General features: G+C 65.0%; 6 protein-coding genes across 14 annotated transcripts in view; 5 read left to right on the plus strand and 1 right to left on the minus strand.

Moving 5' to 3' along the window:
* The window catches only part of LOC110467579 (DNA repair protein RAD51 homolog 1), a 346,458-nt gene that overhangs the window by 126,589 nt on the left and 203,426 nt on the right, over positions 1-16,443 (plus strand). The gene's annotated exons all lie outside the window — the stretch shown is intronic.
* Positions 122-4,555, plus strand: AGBL2 (AGBL carboxypeptidase 2). 5 transcript variants are annotated; one of them, XM_085581368.1, is made up of 13 exons: positions 122-1,039; positions 1,119-1,238; positions 1,377-1,529; positions 1,618-1,725; positions 1,803-1,953; positions 2,029-2,793; positions 2,871-3,033; positions 3,155-3,281; positions 3,370-3,467; positions 3,545-3,654; positions 3,729-3,795; positions 3,905-3,991; positions 4,110-4,555. In XM_085581368.1, exons 1-13 carry the CDS (start codon positions 910-912, stop codon positions 4,536-4,538), a joined length of 2,508 nt encoding a protein of 835 aa, XP_085437494.1. In that variant the 5' UTR covers positions 122-909; the 3' UTR covers positions 4,539-4,555. The 5 variants fall into 5 exon arrangements, with proteins under 5 accessions (XP_085437494.1, XP_085437496.1, XP_085437498.1 ...); XM_085581370.1 differs by having other exon boundaries at positions 1,446-1,529; XM_085581372.1 differs by having other exon boundaries at positions 4,208-4,413.
* On the plus strand, positions 4,923-7,994 carry MTCH2 (mitochondrial carrier 2). The gene is made up of 13 exons (XM_021556062.4): positions 4,923-5,071; positions 5,159-5,243; positions 5,331-5,437; positions 5,575-5,601; positions 6,032-6,085; positions 6,167-6,224; positions 6,331-6,382; positions 6,469-6,528; positions 6,754-6,847; positions 6,964-7,011; positions 7,272-7,339; positions 7,588-7,663; positions 7,793-7,994. The coding sequence occupies exons 1-13, from the start codon at positions 4,985-4,987 to the stop codon at positions 7,877-7,879; spliced, it is 903 nt and encodes a 300-aa protein (XP_021411737.1). The 5' UTR covers positions 4,923-4,984; the 3' UTR covers positions 7,880-7,994.
* Positions 8,749-10,437, plus strand: NUDT8 (nudix hydrolase 8). Of its 2 annotated transcripts, XM_021524768.3 has the most exons (4): positions 8,750-9,082; positions 9,148-9,280; positions 9,937-10,014; positions 10,088-10,437. In XM_021524768.3, exons 1-4 carry the CDS (start codon positions 8,862-8,864, stop codon positions 10,316-10,318), a joined length of 663 nt encoding a protein of 220 aa, XP_021380443.3. In that variant the 5' UTR covers positions 8,750-8,861; the 3' UTR covers positions 10,319-10,437. The 2 variants fall into 2 exon arrangements, with proteins under 2 accessions (XP_085437526.1, XP_021380443.3); XM_085581400.1 differs by having other exon boundaries at positions 8,749-9,082; positions 9,937-10,437.
* NDUFV1 (NADH:ubiquinone oxidoreductase core subunit V1) lies at positions 10,758-13,238 on the minus strand. Its single transcript, XM_021556061.4, has 10 exons — positions 13,126-13,238; positions 12,959-13,041; positions 12,711-12,881; positions 12,448-12,631; positions 12,176-12,365; positions 11,629-11,841; positions 11,388-11,554; positions 11,233-11,314; positions 11,012-11,157; positions 10,758-10,937 (listed from the first exon to the last, which is right to left on the minus strand). The coding sequence occupies exons 1-10, from the start codon at positions 13,177-13,179 to the stop codon at positions 10,854-10,856; spliced, it is 1,374 nt and encodes a 457-aa protein (XP_021411736.2). The 5' UTR covers positions 13,180-13,238; the 3' UTR covers positions 10,758-10,853.
* CABP2 (calcium binding protein 2) lies at positions 13,516-16,100 on the plus strand. Of its 4 annotated transcripts, none has more exons than XM_021556063.4 (7): positions 13,518-13,907; positions 14,348-14,509; positions 14,629-14,659; positions 14,731-14,865; positions 14,937-15,046; positions 15,125-15,272; positions 15,347-16,100. In XM_021556063.4, exons 1-7 carry the CDS (start codon positions 13,650-13,652, stop codon positions 15,370-15,372), a joined length of 870 nt encoding a protein of 289 aa, XP_021411738.4. In that variant the 5' UTR covers positions 13,518-13,649; the 3' UTR covers positions 15,373-16,100. The 4 variants fall into 4 exon arrangements, with proteins under 4 accessions (XP_085437523.1, XP_021411738.4, XP_085437524.1 ...); XM_085581399.1 differs by lacking the exon at positions 13,518-13,907 and adding an exon at positions 13,976-14,250; XM_085581397.1 differs by having other exon boundaries at positions 13,516-13,907; positions 15,125-16,100.

Raw genomic sequence — 16,443 nt, forward strand, 5'->3', positions numbered from 1 at the left:
TCTGCTTAGGGCAGGTGGTAGATGGGGATCACAACAGATCCCTGTAATCCATGAGTTGGGTCGGCATGTGGATTGTGGAAGCAGGAAGGCTCTGCAGAGAAAACTGGGCAGGCTGGATTGAAGGGCTGAGGGTAAAGGCCAAGTGCCAGGTCCTACACTTGGGTCACATACCCTGTTGAATGCTCCAGGCTGGCAGAAGATGCTGGAAGGCTGGGAGAGGCCCTGGGGGTGCTGGTAAGAGCAGCTGAACATGGGCCCAGGTGGACAAAAGGCTGATGGCACCTGGGTTGCCCACTGTTCTGACACTGCTGGGCCACCTCCAGCCCTGGGGACAAATCTGGAGCCCTCATGGCAAGAGGGGCTGTCCAAAGAAGGGAATGGAGCATAAGAAGGGTCTGGAGTACCAGGAGGAGCTGTGGGGGCTCAGCCTGGAGTGACGGAGGCTCGGAGGGATCCTCTGGCTCCCTACAACTCCCTGTCAGAAGGGTGCAGCCACGGGGTGTGTCAGGCTCTGCTGCCAGGGAGCAAGTGACAGGACAGAGGAAACAGCCTCAAGCCAGGGTAAGTTGAGGTTAGACGAGGGGAGGAATTTTCTTGATAGAAAGTGGTGTCAGGTATCAGAAGGGGCTGTTCAGAGAGGTGATGGAGTCCCCAGCCCTGGAGCTGTCTGAAGAATGACTGGACATGGCACCCAGTGCTGTGGTTTGGTGACAAGGTGGGGATTGGTCACAGGTTGGGCTCAATGATCCTGGAGGGCTTTTCCAACCTTAATGACTGTAAAATCAGTCTGGATCCTTTCCCAGCTCTGCTCCAGGACCGCCCCATTCCTTCCTGTAGCTCAGCAACCAAGTGCCAGCCCAGCCCTGACACTGCCCCTGCTGTTCCAGATCTCCCAGGGCTCTCACGGCCATGGAGCCCGCAGGGCGCCGCGCTGCCCAGGGAGGGGAGGGGGCTTCAGCAGGGTTCGGTGGGGGACAGGTCCTGAAGCCCTATGACAGCTTCATCCGCGCCCACCTGCGCTTCTATGGCTACTTCCGAGGTGAGTCCTGGCCGCCCTGCCCTCCTGTCCCTGGCCTGTGTCCCCTCCTGCTCCTGGCTGCAGCGCTGTTCTCCCCAAGATGAGAAGACAGGTAGGGAAGAGACTGCCATGTCCCCGGGAAAACCCTCCAGGCAGCATCCCAAGGCATCCACCATGGGCAACACCGGCTCTAGCTGGCAACGAGGTCCTGGGCCAAACCGTGAGTGAGACCCTGCAGCCCCTCACAGTCCCCCAGCACAAGAAGTGTGGTGGGAGGGCCTGTCCTTGCCTTGATTTTGGGGAATGCCCCTACCCCAACCCCACTGGAGACCCCCAGCCCTTCCCGGTGCTCTTGCAGCCCCCAGGCTGGTGTGGACACTCCAGCAGGGCAGACTAGCTCCCTTAACGCAGCCCTGGATGTCTCCAGGAGAACCGCAGGCTCCATTCTTCCTCCCCTCTCCCCGCTGGCCTGTGGAGTGTGAAGTCATCCAGGAGACAATTGAGCACATTGGTGAGGGGATGCTCCAGCTGTCCCCCCGCCTCACCCCTGTGCCAGACCCCTGTTGTGTGTATGGTGTCTGTGTCTCCCCCTCTCCCAGAATGGGTCCCCCCCAAACCAGAGCCCTTCTGCCCACCCATGGGCCCAGAGCAGGCCCTGTACACCCTCGGTGTGGAGCAAGGCACTGTCGTCTACCACTCCAGCCCAGGTAACGGAGCACGGGCAGCACCCCTGAGTGCCTTTGCTCTCCCCAGACCCCCATCACTGTCCCTGCTCCCCCCACAGTGCTCCAAGGCTCCTGCTTTACCTGTGCTCGGGTCGGGGGAGCCCCGGGGCTGCTCTCCTCACCAGCAGCCCCCTTGGAGGGCCCCCAGGACACCACGCTGCTCTTCGAGTCCCGCTTTGAGAGTGGGAACCTCCAGAAGGCCATCAAGGTGTAAGAGAGAGGCTGGGGGGCATGGGGCCTCTCGTGTCAGCCTGGATCTGGAGCAACACCCTTCCCTCCACGCAGGGGCCCCTACGAGTACGTGCTGATGCTGCGGCCAGACCTGTACACGGCCAAACACACACAGTGGTTCTACTTCCGTGTCCAAAACACGCGGCAGGAGCCGCTCTACCGCTTCACCATCGCCAACATGGCCAAGCCCAAGAGCCTCTATGGCCAGGGCCTGCAGCCACTGCTCTACTCCCAGCGGGATGCCCAGAGCCATGGCATAGGCTGGCGCCGGGTCGGGACCGACGTCTGCTACTACCGTGACAGCACGGGGGAGCCGCCGATGTTCCGGCTCAGCTGGTCCATGCGCTTCCCGCACGATGGTGACACGTGCTTCTTCGCTGCCTGCTACCCCTACACCTATTCGGACCTGCAGCGCTACCTGCGCGCGCTGGCGGCTGACCCGGCGCGCTCGCGGTACTGCGCGGTGCAGGCGCTGTGCCGCAGCCTGGCCGGCAACACCGTCTACCTGCTGACCATCACCAGCCCAGGCGGCGCGGCCGGCAAGCGGGTGGTGGTGGCGAGCGCCCGTGTGCACCCTGGTGAGAGCGGCGGCTCCTGGGCCATGAGGGGATTCCTCGATTTCCTGCTGAGCAGCCACGAGGACGCGCAGCTCCTGCGCCGCCTCTTCGTCTTCAAGGTGGTGCCGATGCTCAACCCTGACGGGGTGGTGGTGGGCAATTCCCGCTGCTCCCTGGCAGGACGGGATCCCAACAGGGCCTATGGGAAGGCACTACCCGGCTCCTTCCCCGGCGTGTGGCACCTGCGGGCCATGGTCCAGAGGTGAGGTAGGCGCAGGGAGCCGGTGGGACAGGGCCGCTCCTGCAGCGGTGCTGGTGGCCATATCCTGATGTGTGCAGGCTGCTGGCAGAGCGGGAGGTGGTGCTGTACTGCGACTTCCATGGGCACAGCCGTAAGAACAATGTTTTCATGTATGGCTGCGATGCCGGTAGGGATGGCACCGGGACACGGCTGCGCCAGCGCGTGTTCCCCCTGATGCTGAGCAAAAACGCCCCCGACAAGGTGGGACATGGATGCTTCAGAGCCACGTGTTGTGGTGACAGCGGGAATGCAGCCACCCTCCGTGCTGCTTCCTGGGCTGTCCCTGTGAGGTTGGGATCCCTCTGACCCTGGGGGCCCCCAGTTCTCCTTTTCCAGCTGCAAGTACCAGGTACAGAAGAGCAAAGAGGGGACAGGCCGGGTCTCCATGTGGCGCCTGGGCGTCTCCCACAGCTACACCCTAGAAGTGGCCTTCAGTGGCTCCACGCTGGGTGAGAGGCTGCCACAGCCATGGGGACAGTGCCAGCGGGGTGGTCCTGGGTTAGGAACTGCACTTGTTTCCTTTTCTCTCCCCTTCAGGTGGGAGGAGCTCCCACTTTAGTGTGCAGGACCTCGAGTCACTGGGCCACCTCCTCTGTGACACCCTGCTCGACTTCTGTGACCCTGTGCCCGCCAAGGTGGGCTTGGACCTGGCCCAGGGTGCCTTGGTGCCACGGGACCATGATGACACCCTGACACTGGCACTGTCCCACAGCTCCAGCAGTGCCTGGTGGAGGCGGATGCGCTGCTGCAACGGCAGATGGGTCGTGAGCCAGGCTCTGGAGGCAGCTGGAGCGATGTGTCCCCCTCAGAGCTTGAGTCCAGGTATGTCATCCCCTGCCACCTCATGTTACTCTCTGATGGCACTGGGAGCTGCAGGTGGTTCTTTCCCCCTGCAGCACCAGTGGCTCTGACAGCTCCGTGTCCGAGGGGATCCCAGATGACTTCCACAGCCCTGACCGACCAGTGAGTCTCCACGTGCCACTGGTTTTGAGGTGGCAGGAATGCAGAGCCAGGGTGGAACATGGTGACAGAAAGTGCAGATATCCCAGTGACACTTTACCACCTGGCACAGATGGAGCCACGCAGGAAGAAGCAGCTGCAGAGACGGAGAGCAAGGAATGTCCTGCGCCGAACAAACCGGAGCCACACCAGCATCCCGGTGAGCCTGGAGCCACCACAATCCATCCAGGCCCTGAGGGGACAGTCCTGCAGGGACACTTGTCCCCAGTGCTGTCCCACCCCTCAAGAGGGTCTGATGCCTCTCCTGTGCCCCTCAGGCTGGGACCCGCAGGCATCCAGTTCTTCCTGGTGTCCAGAGTGGAGGTGTTAGTGCTGGAGAGAAGCCCAGAGCCAGCTCCAGTATCACCTTTCCTAGGGCAGCTGGAGCAGAGAATGGCCCCCGTGCCACTACAGGAAAGGTGCCTGGAGCTGACTCTGGAGTGGCCCTTCCCAGGGTACCTGAAGCAGGGAATGGCCGCTGTGCCACCAGGGGAAGGCATCAGCTGGACAGTGGCACAAGCACTGCGACACACCGCAAGCCACCGCTGAGCCCCCGCCACCGTGGTGCCACCGGTGACTCTTCCCGGGATCCAGCCGTGGGGGCCCTCCTGGGGCCATCCTGGGAGCGGGGTGGGCGCAGGGACAGGGCACGTCCCCTCACCGTCCGTGCAGTCGCCTCACGCTGCTGTGCCTGCGCTCGGCAGTAAAGATGCTGCCACCTCCATGTCTGTGCCTGGTGCTGCCTGTTCTCATTGTGATGTACCCTCATGGGTCCTCCTGTCCCCGAGCCTGGCCAGAGTCTTGCTGGCAGCCAACCTCGAGCCACCATGGTGTGGGCCCTGCCGCCAGCGTGTCACCTCTGTTGCCTGGTGTCACCTCAGCCCTACCCCCATGGTGTCACCTTGGGGTGCCTCCTGAGCGCTGTCCCCCCTGTCCCCGCTGTCCCCACAAGCCCAGGGGTGCGCCATGCCCGCAGGCCCCGTTGCCATGGCAACTCCCGCGGCGCCGTTTCCATGGCAGCCGCTGCGCTCCCAGGGCGCCCCCCAGCGGCCGGAATCGCGTCACGGCGACGCCGGAAGTACCGGGGAGGCGGAAGCGGAAGCGGCGGCAGCCGTGGCCGTGTCCTTCTGTGCCGTGACGCCGGGGCGGCACCATGGCGGACGCAGCCTCGCAGGTGCTGCTGGGCTCGGGGCTCACCGTGCTCTCGCAGCCGCTCATGTACGTGAAGGTGCTGGTACAGGTAAGGGCGGGAGTGGCGGGGTTGAGAGGGGGTACCGGGCCCGGTATCGGCCGCGCGGGGGGTACAGCCTGCCCGTTCCCGCCGCAGGTGGGCTACGAGCCGCTGCCGCCCACCCTGGGGAGGAACATCTTCGGCCGCCAGGTATACCAGCTGCCCGGCCTCTTCTCTTACGGTGAGTCCGCCCTGGTGGGGCCGCCCCGGCGCCGTCCCGGCGCCGCCGTGGGGTCCCCCCGGGGCTGACGGTCCCCGCTGTCCCCAGCCAAGCACATCGTAAAGGTGGACGGGAGAGCAGGACTCTTTAAAGGCCTCGCCCCCCGCCTCTGCTCCAGCGCCATCGGCACCGTGGTGCACAGCAAAGTGCTGCAGGTACCGGCACGGGCGGGGCGCCGGGCCCGCGGCGCTGCAGGGACCGGGGGTTCTGCCGCCGGGACTGGGGCACACCGGGGCCCCCTGGCTCCCTGTACAGTGCTGGCCCTGCGCTGACCCTGCCCTTTGCTCCACAGCGGTACCAGGAGGCCGAGCAGGCTGAGGTGGGTGCAGAGATGCTTCCCATGGGGAATCCATCCTTCCCTTCTCTTCCCGTCTCCTCCTTTCTCCCTCTATTTCTCTGTTCCTCCCTTCTCCTTTTTTCTCATCTTCCTTCCCACATTCCTTTCATCTCTTTCTCCTTTTTCCCTTCTCTTCTCTCTCTCCCCTTCCCTCTTTCCTTCATTCTGTTTTGTCCGTTTTCCCTTCTCCATGCTTTCCCTCCTTCTTTTCCCCTTTGTTTCCCCCTGTTCTTTCTTTCTCCTCCGCTCCTTTCTCTCCATTCTCTCCCTGCTCCCCACATCCCCTGGATTTGGACAGCCCCAGCCCTGCATCCGGAGTGCTCCAGTGGGCCAGGAGCTTCCACTTTCACCCTGGGCACAGCGTCCCCTCTCCGGGCAGCTGTTCCCACCTGACTCCTCCTTCCCCCTCCAGCCTGGAGCCAGCAAGAAGGAGCCAGTGTCCTCACTGGAGCAGGTGCTCAAGGAGGTGAGGAGCAGCAGGAGGAGGAGGAAGGCAGTGGGATGTCGCATCCCTCTTCCCTCCTGGTGATGCTCCCTTTGTTCCCAGACCTCCCGGGAGATGGTCGCCCGCTCTGCCGCCACCCTCATCACCCACCCCTTCCACGGTAGGTGTCCCCCCATCCCAAGGGACCGTGGGGCGCAGTGCCAGATGCCTGCTGTCCCTGCTGTGTCACGCCCGTGTCACCCCGTGTCACCCGCGTGTCCCCACAGTGATCACCCTGCGCTGCATGGTGCAGTTCATTGGCCGAGAGACAAAGTACAGGTATGGCCCGGGGGCTGTGTGTGCTCGGGAGCCCTGGGAGCCCGAGATGGCCCTGACGTTCTCCCTCCTCTTTCTTGCTATCCCAGTGGGACACTAAGCGCCTTCGCCACAATCTACCGGGAAGAGGGAATCCTGGGATTCTTCGCGTGAGTGCCGGCAAGGCAGGGAGGGGCATGGCAGGGGTGACATCTGTGGGAACATCCCAAAGCCTTCTTGGGAGTATCCTGGATCCCTCCAGTAGCTCCAGATCACTCACCCGAGCATCCCTGCTCCCTGGGATGGCTGCTGTGGGAACAGCCACCCCCTGTCCCAAACCAGCACAGTCGGATCCCAGCCCTCAGTCAGCATTCCCACTGTTTCCTCCCTCGCAGCGGCCTCATCCCGCGGCTCCTCGGGGACATCCTCTCCCTGTGGCTGTGCAACATGCTGGCCTACCTCATCAACACATACGCGCTGGAGAATGGGGTAGGCTCCGCGCCGCGATCCGGAGTGCCAGGAGCTGACGGGGGACAGCTCCAGGGGTATTCTGGGAGCCACAATCCCATTTTGGGGGCATTCAGGTGCTGTTGCTCCTCCCCCAGGTCTCCACCATGACTGAGATGAAGAGCTACTCCCAGGCGGTCACTGGGGTGAGTGCGGCCACGGGAAGGAGGTGGATCCTTTCCCTAGGGAGCAGTGTGTTCCTGGAATCCTGCGGCTGCCAGGGTGGGGATGGAGCTAGGCTGGAATCAGCCACATTAGCCCACAGGCCAAGGGATGCTCCCTGGAGGACATGTGTGACCCTGTGGAGGTGGCAGGAGTGGGCTCCCTCCCCAGGGTGGAACTCCAAGGGGTTCTCCTGATGTGGAGGGAAGAGGGAACATCCCACTGATCCCCACTTTTTCTGCAGTTCTTTGCCAGCATGCTGACCTACCCCTTCGTCCTGGTCTCCAACCTTATGGCCGTGAACAACTGCGGGTGAGTCCCTAGTCCCACTGACACCTGTGTTCCTCTGCCCCAGGGAGAGTGTGTCCAGGATCAGCTCCTGGAACCATTTTACCAAAATTCCCCATTGGAAAGGTGCTTTCAGCGCTCCACCGGGTTGATCCCTCCTTGCTTAAAGTGGGAGAGGGTTGTTTTGGGGTTCAACCCAGTGTGGAGCTACAGAGGGAACAGGTCATTTCCGGGTGGGAATAATTCCCTGTGGGTCTTTCCTCCTTCCCCAGGTTGGCCGGGGGGCTCCTTCCCTATGCACCCACCTACTCCTCCTGGCTGGATTGCTGGAGCCAGCTGCACAGGGAGGTAAGTGCTGAAGCTGGGATATGCTGGCCTACACCAGACACGGAGAGGAGCCAGGTGGGAGCCCCATGGGGTTTGGAGAGGCCGCCCTGGACCTTTTGTGGCCTCTCCATGGTTGTTTTCCCTTTCCAGGGCAACATGAGCCGAGGGAACAGCCTGTTCTTCCGCAAAGTTCCAGCAGGGAAGCGATACGTGTGGGAGGAGCAGAGGTTCCGCTGATTCCAGAGATGGGAATGGGGTTGTGGAGCCAATGACGGGCTTTGGAAGCAAAGAATCATGGAGAGTGATGATTTCTATACAGTTTTTTAAAAATCATTTCCTGCTGAGAGCTGAAGATGCAGGTGTGAGAGTTTCTGTCTATGGGAGTTCTCTGGGAAGAGGGGCTGGCTGGTCACCAGCATTCCCTGATTTATCCAGGAGCCTTTTCCCAGCCTCTAACACCGTTGAGGCTGTTTCCACAGTGGAAATTCCCTGAAAAGCCCAGGCGCCTGGTGGCACAGAGGGCCAGTGGCACGTGTGGGCTGTCAGAAGTGGGCGGAGTGTATGCTTGGAAGGGGTTGTTTTACACCTGGAAGGGGTTGTTGGATGCCTGGAAGGGTCCTTGCAAGGCCTGTAGGGGGGCGGAGGTGAGCCTTGCACGCCTGGCGGGTGTGTGGAGCTGGAAGGTGGGGTCACACAGCTGGCAGGGGCTGTCACACACCATCAGGAGGGACACACCCCGGAGGGGTTACTGCACACCTGGCTGCTGTGCACGTGATGAGGGTTATAGCACAGCTGGAGCAGGACTAGCACAGCCAGCAGAGCCGGAAGGTTGTTGCAAAGCTGGAGGGTAGGTGGCACACCTGGCCGGAGTTGTTGCACACCTGGCAGGGCTGGAGCAGGACGTGCACACCTGGCAGGGACCCTGCGAAGGTGGGACGTGGGTCGCACACCTGGGGGCGGCTGTCACACACACAGACAAAGCGCTGCACGCCTGGGAGCGGCTGTCGCACAGCAGGCGGGGGCACGGCCGAGCTGGCAGGCGGTTTCATTCGGGTGGTTTCGTACCCGGAGCGGCCGTTCCGCGCCGGAGGCGGCTGTGGCACACCGGGCGGGGCTGCCCCACCCTCGGTGTGGAAGGGCCGCGGCGGGGCGGGCTCGGTGCGGGGGGCGGTGCCGGTCCCGCCTCCCCCGCTGCCCCTCCCCGCCCCGTGCCGGCGCCATGGCGGGCCCGGGCGGTGCCGGCGGTGCGGGGGACGCCGGGGATGTGCTGAGCGGCGGCAGCGAGCGGCGGTGCCGGGCGCGGCTGGCGGCGGGGGGCGCGGGGGGCGCGGCGGCGGCGGCCGCGGTGCTGGTGCCGCTGTGCTCGGTGCGCGGCCGCCCCGCGCTGCTCTTCACGCTCCGCTCCCGCCGCCTCGCCGGCCCCCACAGCGGCGACGTCAGGTACCGGCGGGGGGAGCGGGCACCGGGGCCGGGCCGGCCCTGACCCCCCCCGATCCCTCCCGCAGCTTCCCCGGTGGGCGGCGGGACCCGGCGGACGGGGACGCGGTGGCCACGGCTCTGCGGGAGACTCGGGAGGAGCTGGGGGTGGCGGTGGCGGCCACCAGCGTCTGGGGACAGCTTCGGACGCTGCCCGACCGGGTACCGAGGGTCGGCGGGGCTTGGAGGCGTGGGGACAAGGGCGTGCGGGGACAAGAGCAAAAGGGCAGGGGGCAGGACACGGGGGCGGGTTCGAGGTGACAGGGAAGGCGGCAGGGTCATGGGCGGGTTCGAGGTGACAGGGACAGGGTTCTGGCGTGATGGGTTTGGGGTGTCAGGGGTTTTGGTGACAGGAACAAGGCCACAGGAACACGGAGAAGGAAGGGGTTCAGTTGACAGAGACAAAGCAGTAGGGACACAGGTGACAGGGACAAGGCAAGGAGGTGGGTGACAAGGTGCAGGTGACTGGAGGTCAGAGGGACAGGAACACAGGTGAGGGGGGTTGCAGGTAGCAGAGGATTGGAATGACAGGGGAAAGGCAGCAGGGTCACGGCTGACAGGGACAAAGCAATAGTGTAATTTGTGGCAGATTCAGGGTGACAGGGACACAGGTGATGGGTGTTAGAGGTGATGGGGACAGGGCAGCAGGGACAAGGGTGGTGGATTTGGTGTGACAGGGACAGATCAGCAGGGATAGGAATTGTGGGGATTCAAGGTCACAGGGCACAAGGCAGTGCCTGCACTGGGTGCAGAGGGGTCAAAGCACAGGCACTTTGGGGAGGGGGTGTCACCCTGTCCCTTGCTGACACGCCTTCCAGCATGGAATGACCGTGGCACCCGTCGTGGCCAACCTGGGGCCGCTGGAGGCCTTGACACTGAACCCCAACCCTGATGAGGTGAGTGACTCCTCCCCAGGCCCACTCCCCTTTCCGTGGCAGCTGCTCTGGTCACTGTGGTCTGTGCTGACAGGTGGAGGAGGTGTTCACCCTGCCCCTGGCTCACCTGCTCCGCGAGGAGAACCAGGGCTACACCCACTTCCGCACGGCCAGCGGCTACGGATACACCTTGCCCGTGTTCCTCAACGGCCCCCACAAAGTGTGGGGGCTCACAGCCATCATCACCGAGCTGACCCTGGAGCTGCTGGTGCCTGGCCGCTACCGCAGGAAGACCCACGTGCCTCCCCGGAAAGCCCCAGCCTGAGCGGGGAGGGGCAGGGGGGTCCTGTGCCTCGGTTCTCCCAGCGCACACGGGGGAAACGGCTCAGAGCCCAGCAGTGATGTCGCACACTGTGATTCAGTAAAAGCCATGTTTGGAACTGCCCTGGGCTCCGAGTTGTGGAGTGGGGCCAGGACAGCTGGCCCTTGGCACAGGCACAGGAGGAGGAGTCCTGGTGCTACTGTGGCAAGGACAGGGATTGTGGGGTCCCCAAGGAGGGGACTTTGTCTGTCAGTACCCTACAGCCATCACATCTGCCGCACCTCTAACCTCATGGAAATTCATGATGTCCACTCTGGGGGTATCGAGGCTCCAGCTGTGTGACCCCATGATCCCTGGGGATCTCTTGCTCCAGGGGCAGCAGGACACAGAGGGCCTCTTCCCTGTCAGTCCCTTCTGACACCCATTTAATGTCCACAGCAGAGCCTGGGAGCACAGCAGCATTTATTGGGAACCCTCCTAGTGCTGCCAGCACCCCCAAAACCCCTTCCAAGCAGAAGGGAGGTGTGGTGGTGAATCCTTATGCCGACACCGCTTGGCCTTTGGCCTCGCTGTAGCGCCGCATCCTCTCCTCCAGCTCGGGGCGGAAGTGGCGGATGAGGCCCTGCACGGAGCAGAGGAATTGGTTAATGGGGCAGGGAAGGCTGCTGGCCCCTCCAAGCCATCCGGGCCCCTCACCTGCACGGGCCAGGCCGCACCATCGCCCAGGGCACAGATGGTGTGTCCCTCGATCTGCTTGCTGATCTCCCAGAGCGCGTCGATCTCGGCGACCTGCGCGTCGCCCCGCACGAACCGCGCCATCACCTTGTTCATCCAGTCCACGCCTGCGGGAATTGGGATGGGAATGGGTCCCTGCCGTGCCCCGCCCCGCAGCCCCTCACCCATGGCTCCCCGCCCACCTTCCCGACACGGGGTGCACTGCCCGCAGCTCTCGTGCTTGTAGAACTCGATCAGGCGCGCGATGGCTTTGACAACGTCGGTCTGGGGAGAGAGGGAGGGTGAGGAAGGTGGGGGTTCCACTGCGGCTGGGGGAGTCGGAGGGGCTCTCCCTTACCGATTTATCCATGACAATGACGGCGGCTGTGCCCAGCCCGCTCTGCGCCTGCACCAGGGAGTCGAAGTCCATCAGCACCGTCTCACACACAGACTTGGGCAGCAGTGGCGTGGAGGAGCCGCCGGGGATGACGGCCAGCAGGTTGTCCCAGCCCCCACGGACACCTCCTGCAAAGATGAGGGTCAGGACAGGGTCAGGCAGCTCCGGCCCTGTGCTGGCCCGGCTTGGCCGCGGCGCTCACCGGCGTGTTTCTCAATGAGCTCCTTCAGCGGCACCGACATCTCCTCCTCCACTGTGCAGGGCGTGTTGACATGCCCCGAGATGTTGAAGAGCTTGGTGCCGGAATTCCGCTCCCGGCCGAAGCTGGCGAACCAAGTGCCGCCACGCCGGCAGATCGTGGGGGCCACTGACACCGTCTCCACGTTGGCCACCGTGGTGGGGCAGCCAAACACACCTGGGGAAACATTAGGAAAAAATTCCTCCCTGTGAGGGTGGTGATGCCCTGGCACAAGTGGCCCAAAGGTGCTGTGATTGCAACATCCCTGGAAGTGTCCAAGGCCAGGTTCAACAGGGCTTGGAGCAATCTAGGATTATGATATGCAGCCCATGGAAGCAGAGTGGAATGAGACAGTCTTTTCATCTCCCTTCCAACCCACACCATTCTATGAAGCAGTGGGAGCTCTTAATGGACAGGGTGTTGGCTGTGGTGTTGTCCCTGCAGCAGGACAGTGTCCTGGGGACAACTGTTTTGGGGTGGCAGCTGGGAACTCAGAGCTGTGGGGCCGTACCCACGTCAGCGGGGAATGGGGGCTTGAGGCGGGGCTTCCCCTGCTTGCCCTCAATGGACTCGATGAGCGCCGTCTCCTCGCCGCAGATGTAGGCGCCGGCGCCGCGCACCACGAACACGTCGAAGGCGTATCCCGACCCGCAGGCGTCGCCGCCCAGCAGCCCGGCCTCGTAGGCCTCACGGATGGCCACCTGCAGCGGGGCAGGGGGTGAGCCCAGGAGCATCCCCGGCCACGCCGGGGGGCGTGGGGAGGCTGTGGGGGGCTTCCCCCACCTGCAGGTTGGAGGCCTCGTTGTAGAACTCGCCGCGGATGTAGATGTAGGCGGCGCGGGCGCCCATGGCCCGCCCCGCCACCAGGCAGCCCTCCAGCAGCTTGTGCGGGTCGTGCCGCATGATCTCCCGGTCCTTGCAGGTGCCCGGCTCGCCCTCGTCCGCGTTCACCACCAGGTACTTGGGTCTGCGGGCAGCTCACGTCAGGGGGGGCTCCCCGCAGGGCGGGGCCGCGGCACCGGCGCTGCGGGCGGTCCCGGTCTCACCTCCCGTCCGGGGGTTTGTTCATGAAGCTCCACTTGAGCCCGGTGGGGAACCCGGCACCGCCGCGGCCCCGCAGCCCCGAGGTCTTGATCTCGCCGAGGATCCAGTCCACGCCCTTGAGCAGGATCTCCTTCGTCTTGTACCAGTCGCCGCGGCGCAGCGCGCCCTGCAGCCTGCGGGCACCGGGCACGGTGGCACCGGGCGCTGAGCCGGGGGCACCGGCGCTCCCCGCGCTGCTCCCGCTACTCACCGCCAGTCGTGCCGCCCGTAGAGGTTGGTGAAGATCCGGTCCTCATCCCGCAGCGACCCGAACTGCGTCTTCTTGGGCGCCGTCTGCGGGGACACACGGATTCAGCGCCGGGAACACCGGAACCGGTACCGCACGCTCCCGGCGCTGCCCGCCCCGTCGCCGCTCACCGAGAAGGAGGCGGCGGGCAGGCGCCGCAGCGCCAGCAGCTGCCTGCCGGCCATGGCGGGGGGCACCGGCACCGGCACCGACCACCGTCACCTTCAGCCGCCCCCGCGGTGACGCCAGGGGAGCGCCGGCGGCGCGGCAGTGACGCCACGAGAGAGGCCGGACCGGGGCCGGTCTGGGGGCGGGGCCAGGGCGGGGCCGCGTTCGCAGGGCGGGCTCGCTGCCGCCGAGGGGGCGCGGCCTCGCCGGCCGCGCGCCGGCACGTGCCCCGCGCCCGCGCCCGGGTCGGGTTTCGGCGCTGAAACCGGAGCCCCCCGTGCGCCCCCCCGGAGCCCCCCGGGGCGCCCCGCTTCCCCCCTCCAGCGCCCCGGGGGGTCGCTGCGCTCCACCCGATCTCCTGCGCTGCACGGCGGGTCCCGGGGACGGCGCTGGCCTCGTCCCTGCGAGGGCCGGGCGCAGGTTCGGGGCGATCTGGTTTCCTCCTGCTTGGCCCCGGCCGTGGGGAGAAGCGGCGGGAGGTGGCGGAATGTTCTTCCTCTTCCGCGGGCCGCAGCGCCACGGCGCGGGCAGCCCCGCGCCCCCCGCCTGCCGGGGCGCCCCCCGGCGCCGCGGCCCCGGCCGAAGGGCTGCCCGCGGCTCCCGCCCGGGCCCTCGGCTCAGGGGTCCCGGCACCGCCGGCACTGCGGGCAGCCGGGGGAGATTAAACCGTAGTGGTGCGTCCCCCGCGGAGCTTCAGCGGGCTGCCGAGGAGCCGGGGCCCCGGCCGCCCCCCGCTTTTGGGCAGGTAACCGGCGGCGGGGACAGGGCCGCGGCACGGTGGGCGCCGGGGATCCTGCGTGCCCTCGCAGGGAGGCTGCGGGACTGGGGAACAGCTGGGCGGCTGCCCACATCTGGAGCAGGGCGGCCGAGCGGGAATAATCCGGAGGATTATGCACGCGGGCGCGGCACCCACCCCCCCGCGCCTGCCCTGCATATCCCCAGATATTCCATAAAAACCTCAAATCCCCGGTGGCAGCCCCACGGTCTGCGCCAGCCAGCCCCCCCGGGGCCAGGCATGTCCTGCGGCGTGGGGGCAGCCCCCAGCCATGGGCAACTGCACCAAGACCCCTGAGAGGCGGCTCCCCAAGGTACGGCAGGGCTGTGACACCCCGCGGGGCAGGAGGAGGAGGAGGAGGGGGTCCCTGCTTGGCCCCCCCTCGCCGCTGACGCCTGCTCCACCCGCAGGATGGGAAGCCGTGCTCGGGCGTTCCAGCCTCCGGCACAGGGGATCCTGAGGACGTGCTGGACGCGGCGCAGACACCCCCGATGCAGGGATACTCGGTGCTGCAGGGGCTGGTGGGGCCGGCCTGCATCTTCCTGCGGCAGAGCATCGCCATCACCCAACGGGTACGTGACCGTCCCCGCTCGTGTGCTGCCTGTGCTCCCGGGGGGCTGAGGGCAGAATCCCTGTGGGATCCCTGGAAGTAGGACCCCTCCTTTGTCTCTTCCCATTTTCTCTTCCCCAGGACCGGGAGCTGCGGCCCGAGGAGATCGAAGGTGAGGCGCTGGGGCGGGAGTCCTGCTTGGGTGGGTGGCAGTGCTGGGTGGTGACACTGTGGTGTCCTCAGAGCTGAAGCAGGCGTTCCGGGAGTTTGACAAGGACCACGACGGCTACATCAGCTACAAGGACCTGGGCGAATGCATGCGGACCATGGGCTACATGCCCACGGAGATGGAGCTCATCGAGCTGTCCCAGCAGATCAGTATGTGGTGGGGCAGCGGGTGCCCATCGGTCCCTGCCCCTCACCCTGCTGACACCCCTCTCCCACCGCAGCCGGGGGCAAGGTGGATTTTGATGATTTCGTGGAGCTGATGGGCCCCAAGATGCTGGCGGAGACGGCGGATATGATTGGGATCAAGGAGCTGCGTGACGCCTTCCGTGAGGTATGGGGGCACTGGGGACAGACAGGTAGGCTGTCAGCGTGCCAGGAGTGGCTGGTGGCAACGGGACCTTGTCCGTAGTTTGACACCAATGGGGACGGACAGATCAGCATGGCAGAGCTGCGGGAGGCCATGCGCAAGCTCCTGGGGCAGCAGCTCAACTATCGGGAGGTGGATGAGATCCTCAAAGATGTGGATCTCAATGGCGATGGCCTGGTGGACTTCGAAGGTAGGAGCAGGGAAGGGGCCAGGAGCACCCCCAGGGACATGTGGGATGTTCCACGTGTGTGTTTACCCCGGCAGAGTTTGTGCGGATGATGTCGCGCTGAGGGCGGTGTGTGCCAACGCGGAACCCGAGCCCCCCGTGCCTTATGAAGACGAGGGGGCCACAGAGGGACCCCCAGCTCCAGGGGCTGGGGCAGTGCTGGCACAGTGGTGCCCGTGCCTGGGGTGAGGCTGGGTGCTGGAGCTGCTCCGATGCTGAGGTCTGAACGTGGTGGGAGGCACCGGGGCCGAAGTCAGGACCCTCTTCTGCACAGGCTCAGCCAAGCTTCAACTACTCTCTCCCTCATCTCTGCTCTCTCCCTGCATCATCCCCCTCCCCACCCGGACCTCATCCTAAAAGTCACACCATCATGGTCCCTTCTTTTTCAGCTGTTCCCCATCCCTGCTGCTCTTCCCTCCAGCCTCCATTCCCACTCTCTGTGCCGCAATGAGCCCCTCAGGCTCCCCCCACACCGGGTTTAATACGGACTGCACAGCATAACCTGCCCCATCACCATGGTTTGAGCTCAGACCCACCCCAGACCAGCCTAGGGTGAGGCATCCCTCCCCTTTCGGGGCTGGCACAGACACTCATGGATGTTCTGGCAGCCCCCAGCACAGGGGAGACTCCTATCAGCCCAGCCAGGAGACCCTCCAGGAGAGAAATAAAGCATTACTGGGTGGAAGGGCCTCAGCCAGCTGCAGGCAGGGCTGCTGTAGGTACCCTCCCTGCCCTGGCTGCAGTTTTGGGGCCTATTTTGCCCTTTTGAAATGATAAAACTCTCTCTACAGACTTCTGGTTTGTGTTTTATGTTGTTTCCAAAGAGTTTATTCGTGATCGTGCCATCCACTGGTATCCCCCAAAACCCTGGACTCCCAGTGTGTCTCACGGGAACCCCGCAGGGAGCCGGGATCCCGGGCACGGGGCTCCGGGGAAGGCACGGCCGGCGGGTGGGGCCGGTTCCCCAAAACCCGGGCCGGGGTTCACCCCCGCAGAGTCGGGACGCCCTGACCGGCGCCGGCTCGGGGCTGTGCGGTGGCACGGGGTGCCTCGGCGGCGGGGGGAGCGCGGCGGTGCCGATGGTGCCGCTCCCGGTGTCCCCCCGGGCCCCCGAGGCGGTGCCGCCGCTCGGTCA

The sequence above is a fragment of the Lonchura striata genome, chromosome 5 (genome assembly GCF_050655825.1).
Source record: "Lonchura striata isolate lonStrDom1 chromosome 5, ASM5065582v1, whole genome shotgun sequence".
Classification (NCBI taxonomy): Eukaryota; Metazoa; Chordata; class Aves; order Passeriformes; family Estrildidae; genus Lonchura; species Lonchura striata.

Excerpts from the sequence above, each read along its gene's own strand:
- AGBL2 (XM_085581368.1), top strand. The coding sequence starts at position 910 with ATGGAGCCCGCAGGGCGCCGCGCTGCCCAGGGAGGGGAGGGGGCTTCA. Across the intron at positions 1,530-1,617 it reads GGAGACAATTGAGCACATTG|AATGGGTCCCCCCCAAACCA; the intron begins GTGAGGGGATGC and ends CCCCTCTCCCAG. Across the intron at positions 2,794-2,870 it reads CTGCGGGCCATGGTCCAGAG|GCTGCTGGCAGAGCGGGAGG; the intron begins GTGAGGTAGGCG and ends TGATGTGTGCAG.
- MTCH2 (XM_021556062.4), top strand. The coding sequence starts at position 4,985 with ATGGCGGACGCAGCCTCGCAGGTGCTGCTGGGCTCGGGGCTCACCGTG. Across the intron at positions 5,438-5,574 it reads TGCACAGCAAAGTGCTGCAG|CGGTACCAGGAGGCCGAGCA; the intron begins GTACCGGCACGG and ends TTTGCTCCACAG. Across the intron at positions 5,602-6,031 it reads AGGAGGCCGAGCAGGCTGAG|CCTGGAGCCAGCAAGAAGGA; the intron begins GTGGGTGCAGAG and ends TTCCCCCTCCAG.
- NUDT8 (XM_085581400.1), top strand. The coding sequence starts at position 8,862 with ATGGCGGGCCCGGGCGGTGCCGGCGGTGCGGGGGACGCCGGGGATGTG. Across the intron at positions 9,083-9,147 it reads CCCCACAGCGGCGACGTCAG|CTTCCCCGGTGGGCGGCGGG; the intron begins GTACCGGCGGGG and ends TCCCTCCCGCAG. Across the intron at positions 9,281-9,936 it reads TTCGGACGCTGCCCGACCGG|CATGGAATGACCGTGGCACC; the intron begins GTACCGAGGGTC and ends CACGCCTTCCAG.
- NDUFV1 (XM_021556061.4), bottom strand. The coding sequence starts at position 13,179 with ATGGCCGGCAGGCAGCTGCTGGCGCTGCGGCGCCTGCCCGCCGCCTCC. Across the intron at positions 11,555-11,628 it reads GCTCATTGAGAAACACGCCG|GAGGTGTCCGTGGGGGCTGG; the intron begins GTGAGCGCCGCG and ends TCATCTTTGCAG. Across the intron at positions 11,158-11,232 it reads GTGCACCCCGTGTCGGGAAG|GCGTGGACTGGATGAACAAG; the intron begins GTGGGCGGGGAG and ends CAATTCCCGCAG.
- CABP2 (XM_085581397.1), top strand. The coding sequence starts at position 13,650 with ATGTTCTTCCTCTTCCGCGGGCCGCAGCGCCACGGCGCGGGCAGCCCC. Across the intron at positions 14,510-14,628 it reads GCATCGCCATCACCCAACGG|GACCGGGAGCTGCGGCCCGA; the intron begins GTACGTGACCGT and ends TCTCTTCCCCAG. Across the intron at positions 15,047-15,124 it reads TGCGTGACGCCTTCCGTGAG|TTTGACACCAATGGGGACGG; the intron begins GTATGGGGGCAC and ends CCTTGTCCGTAG.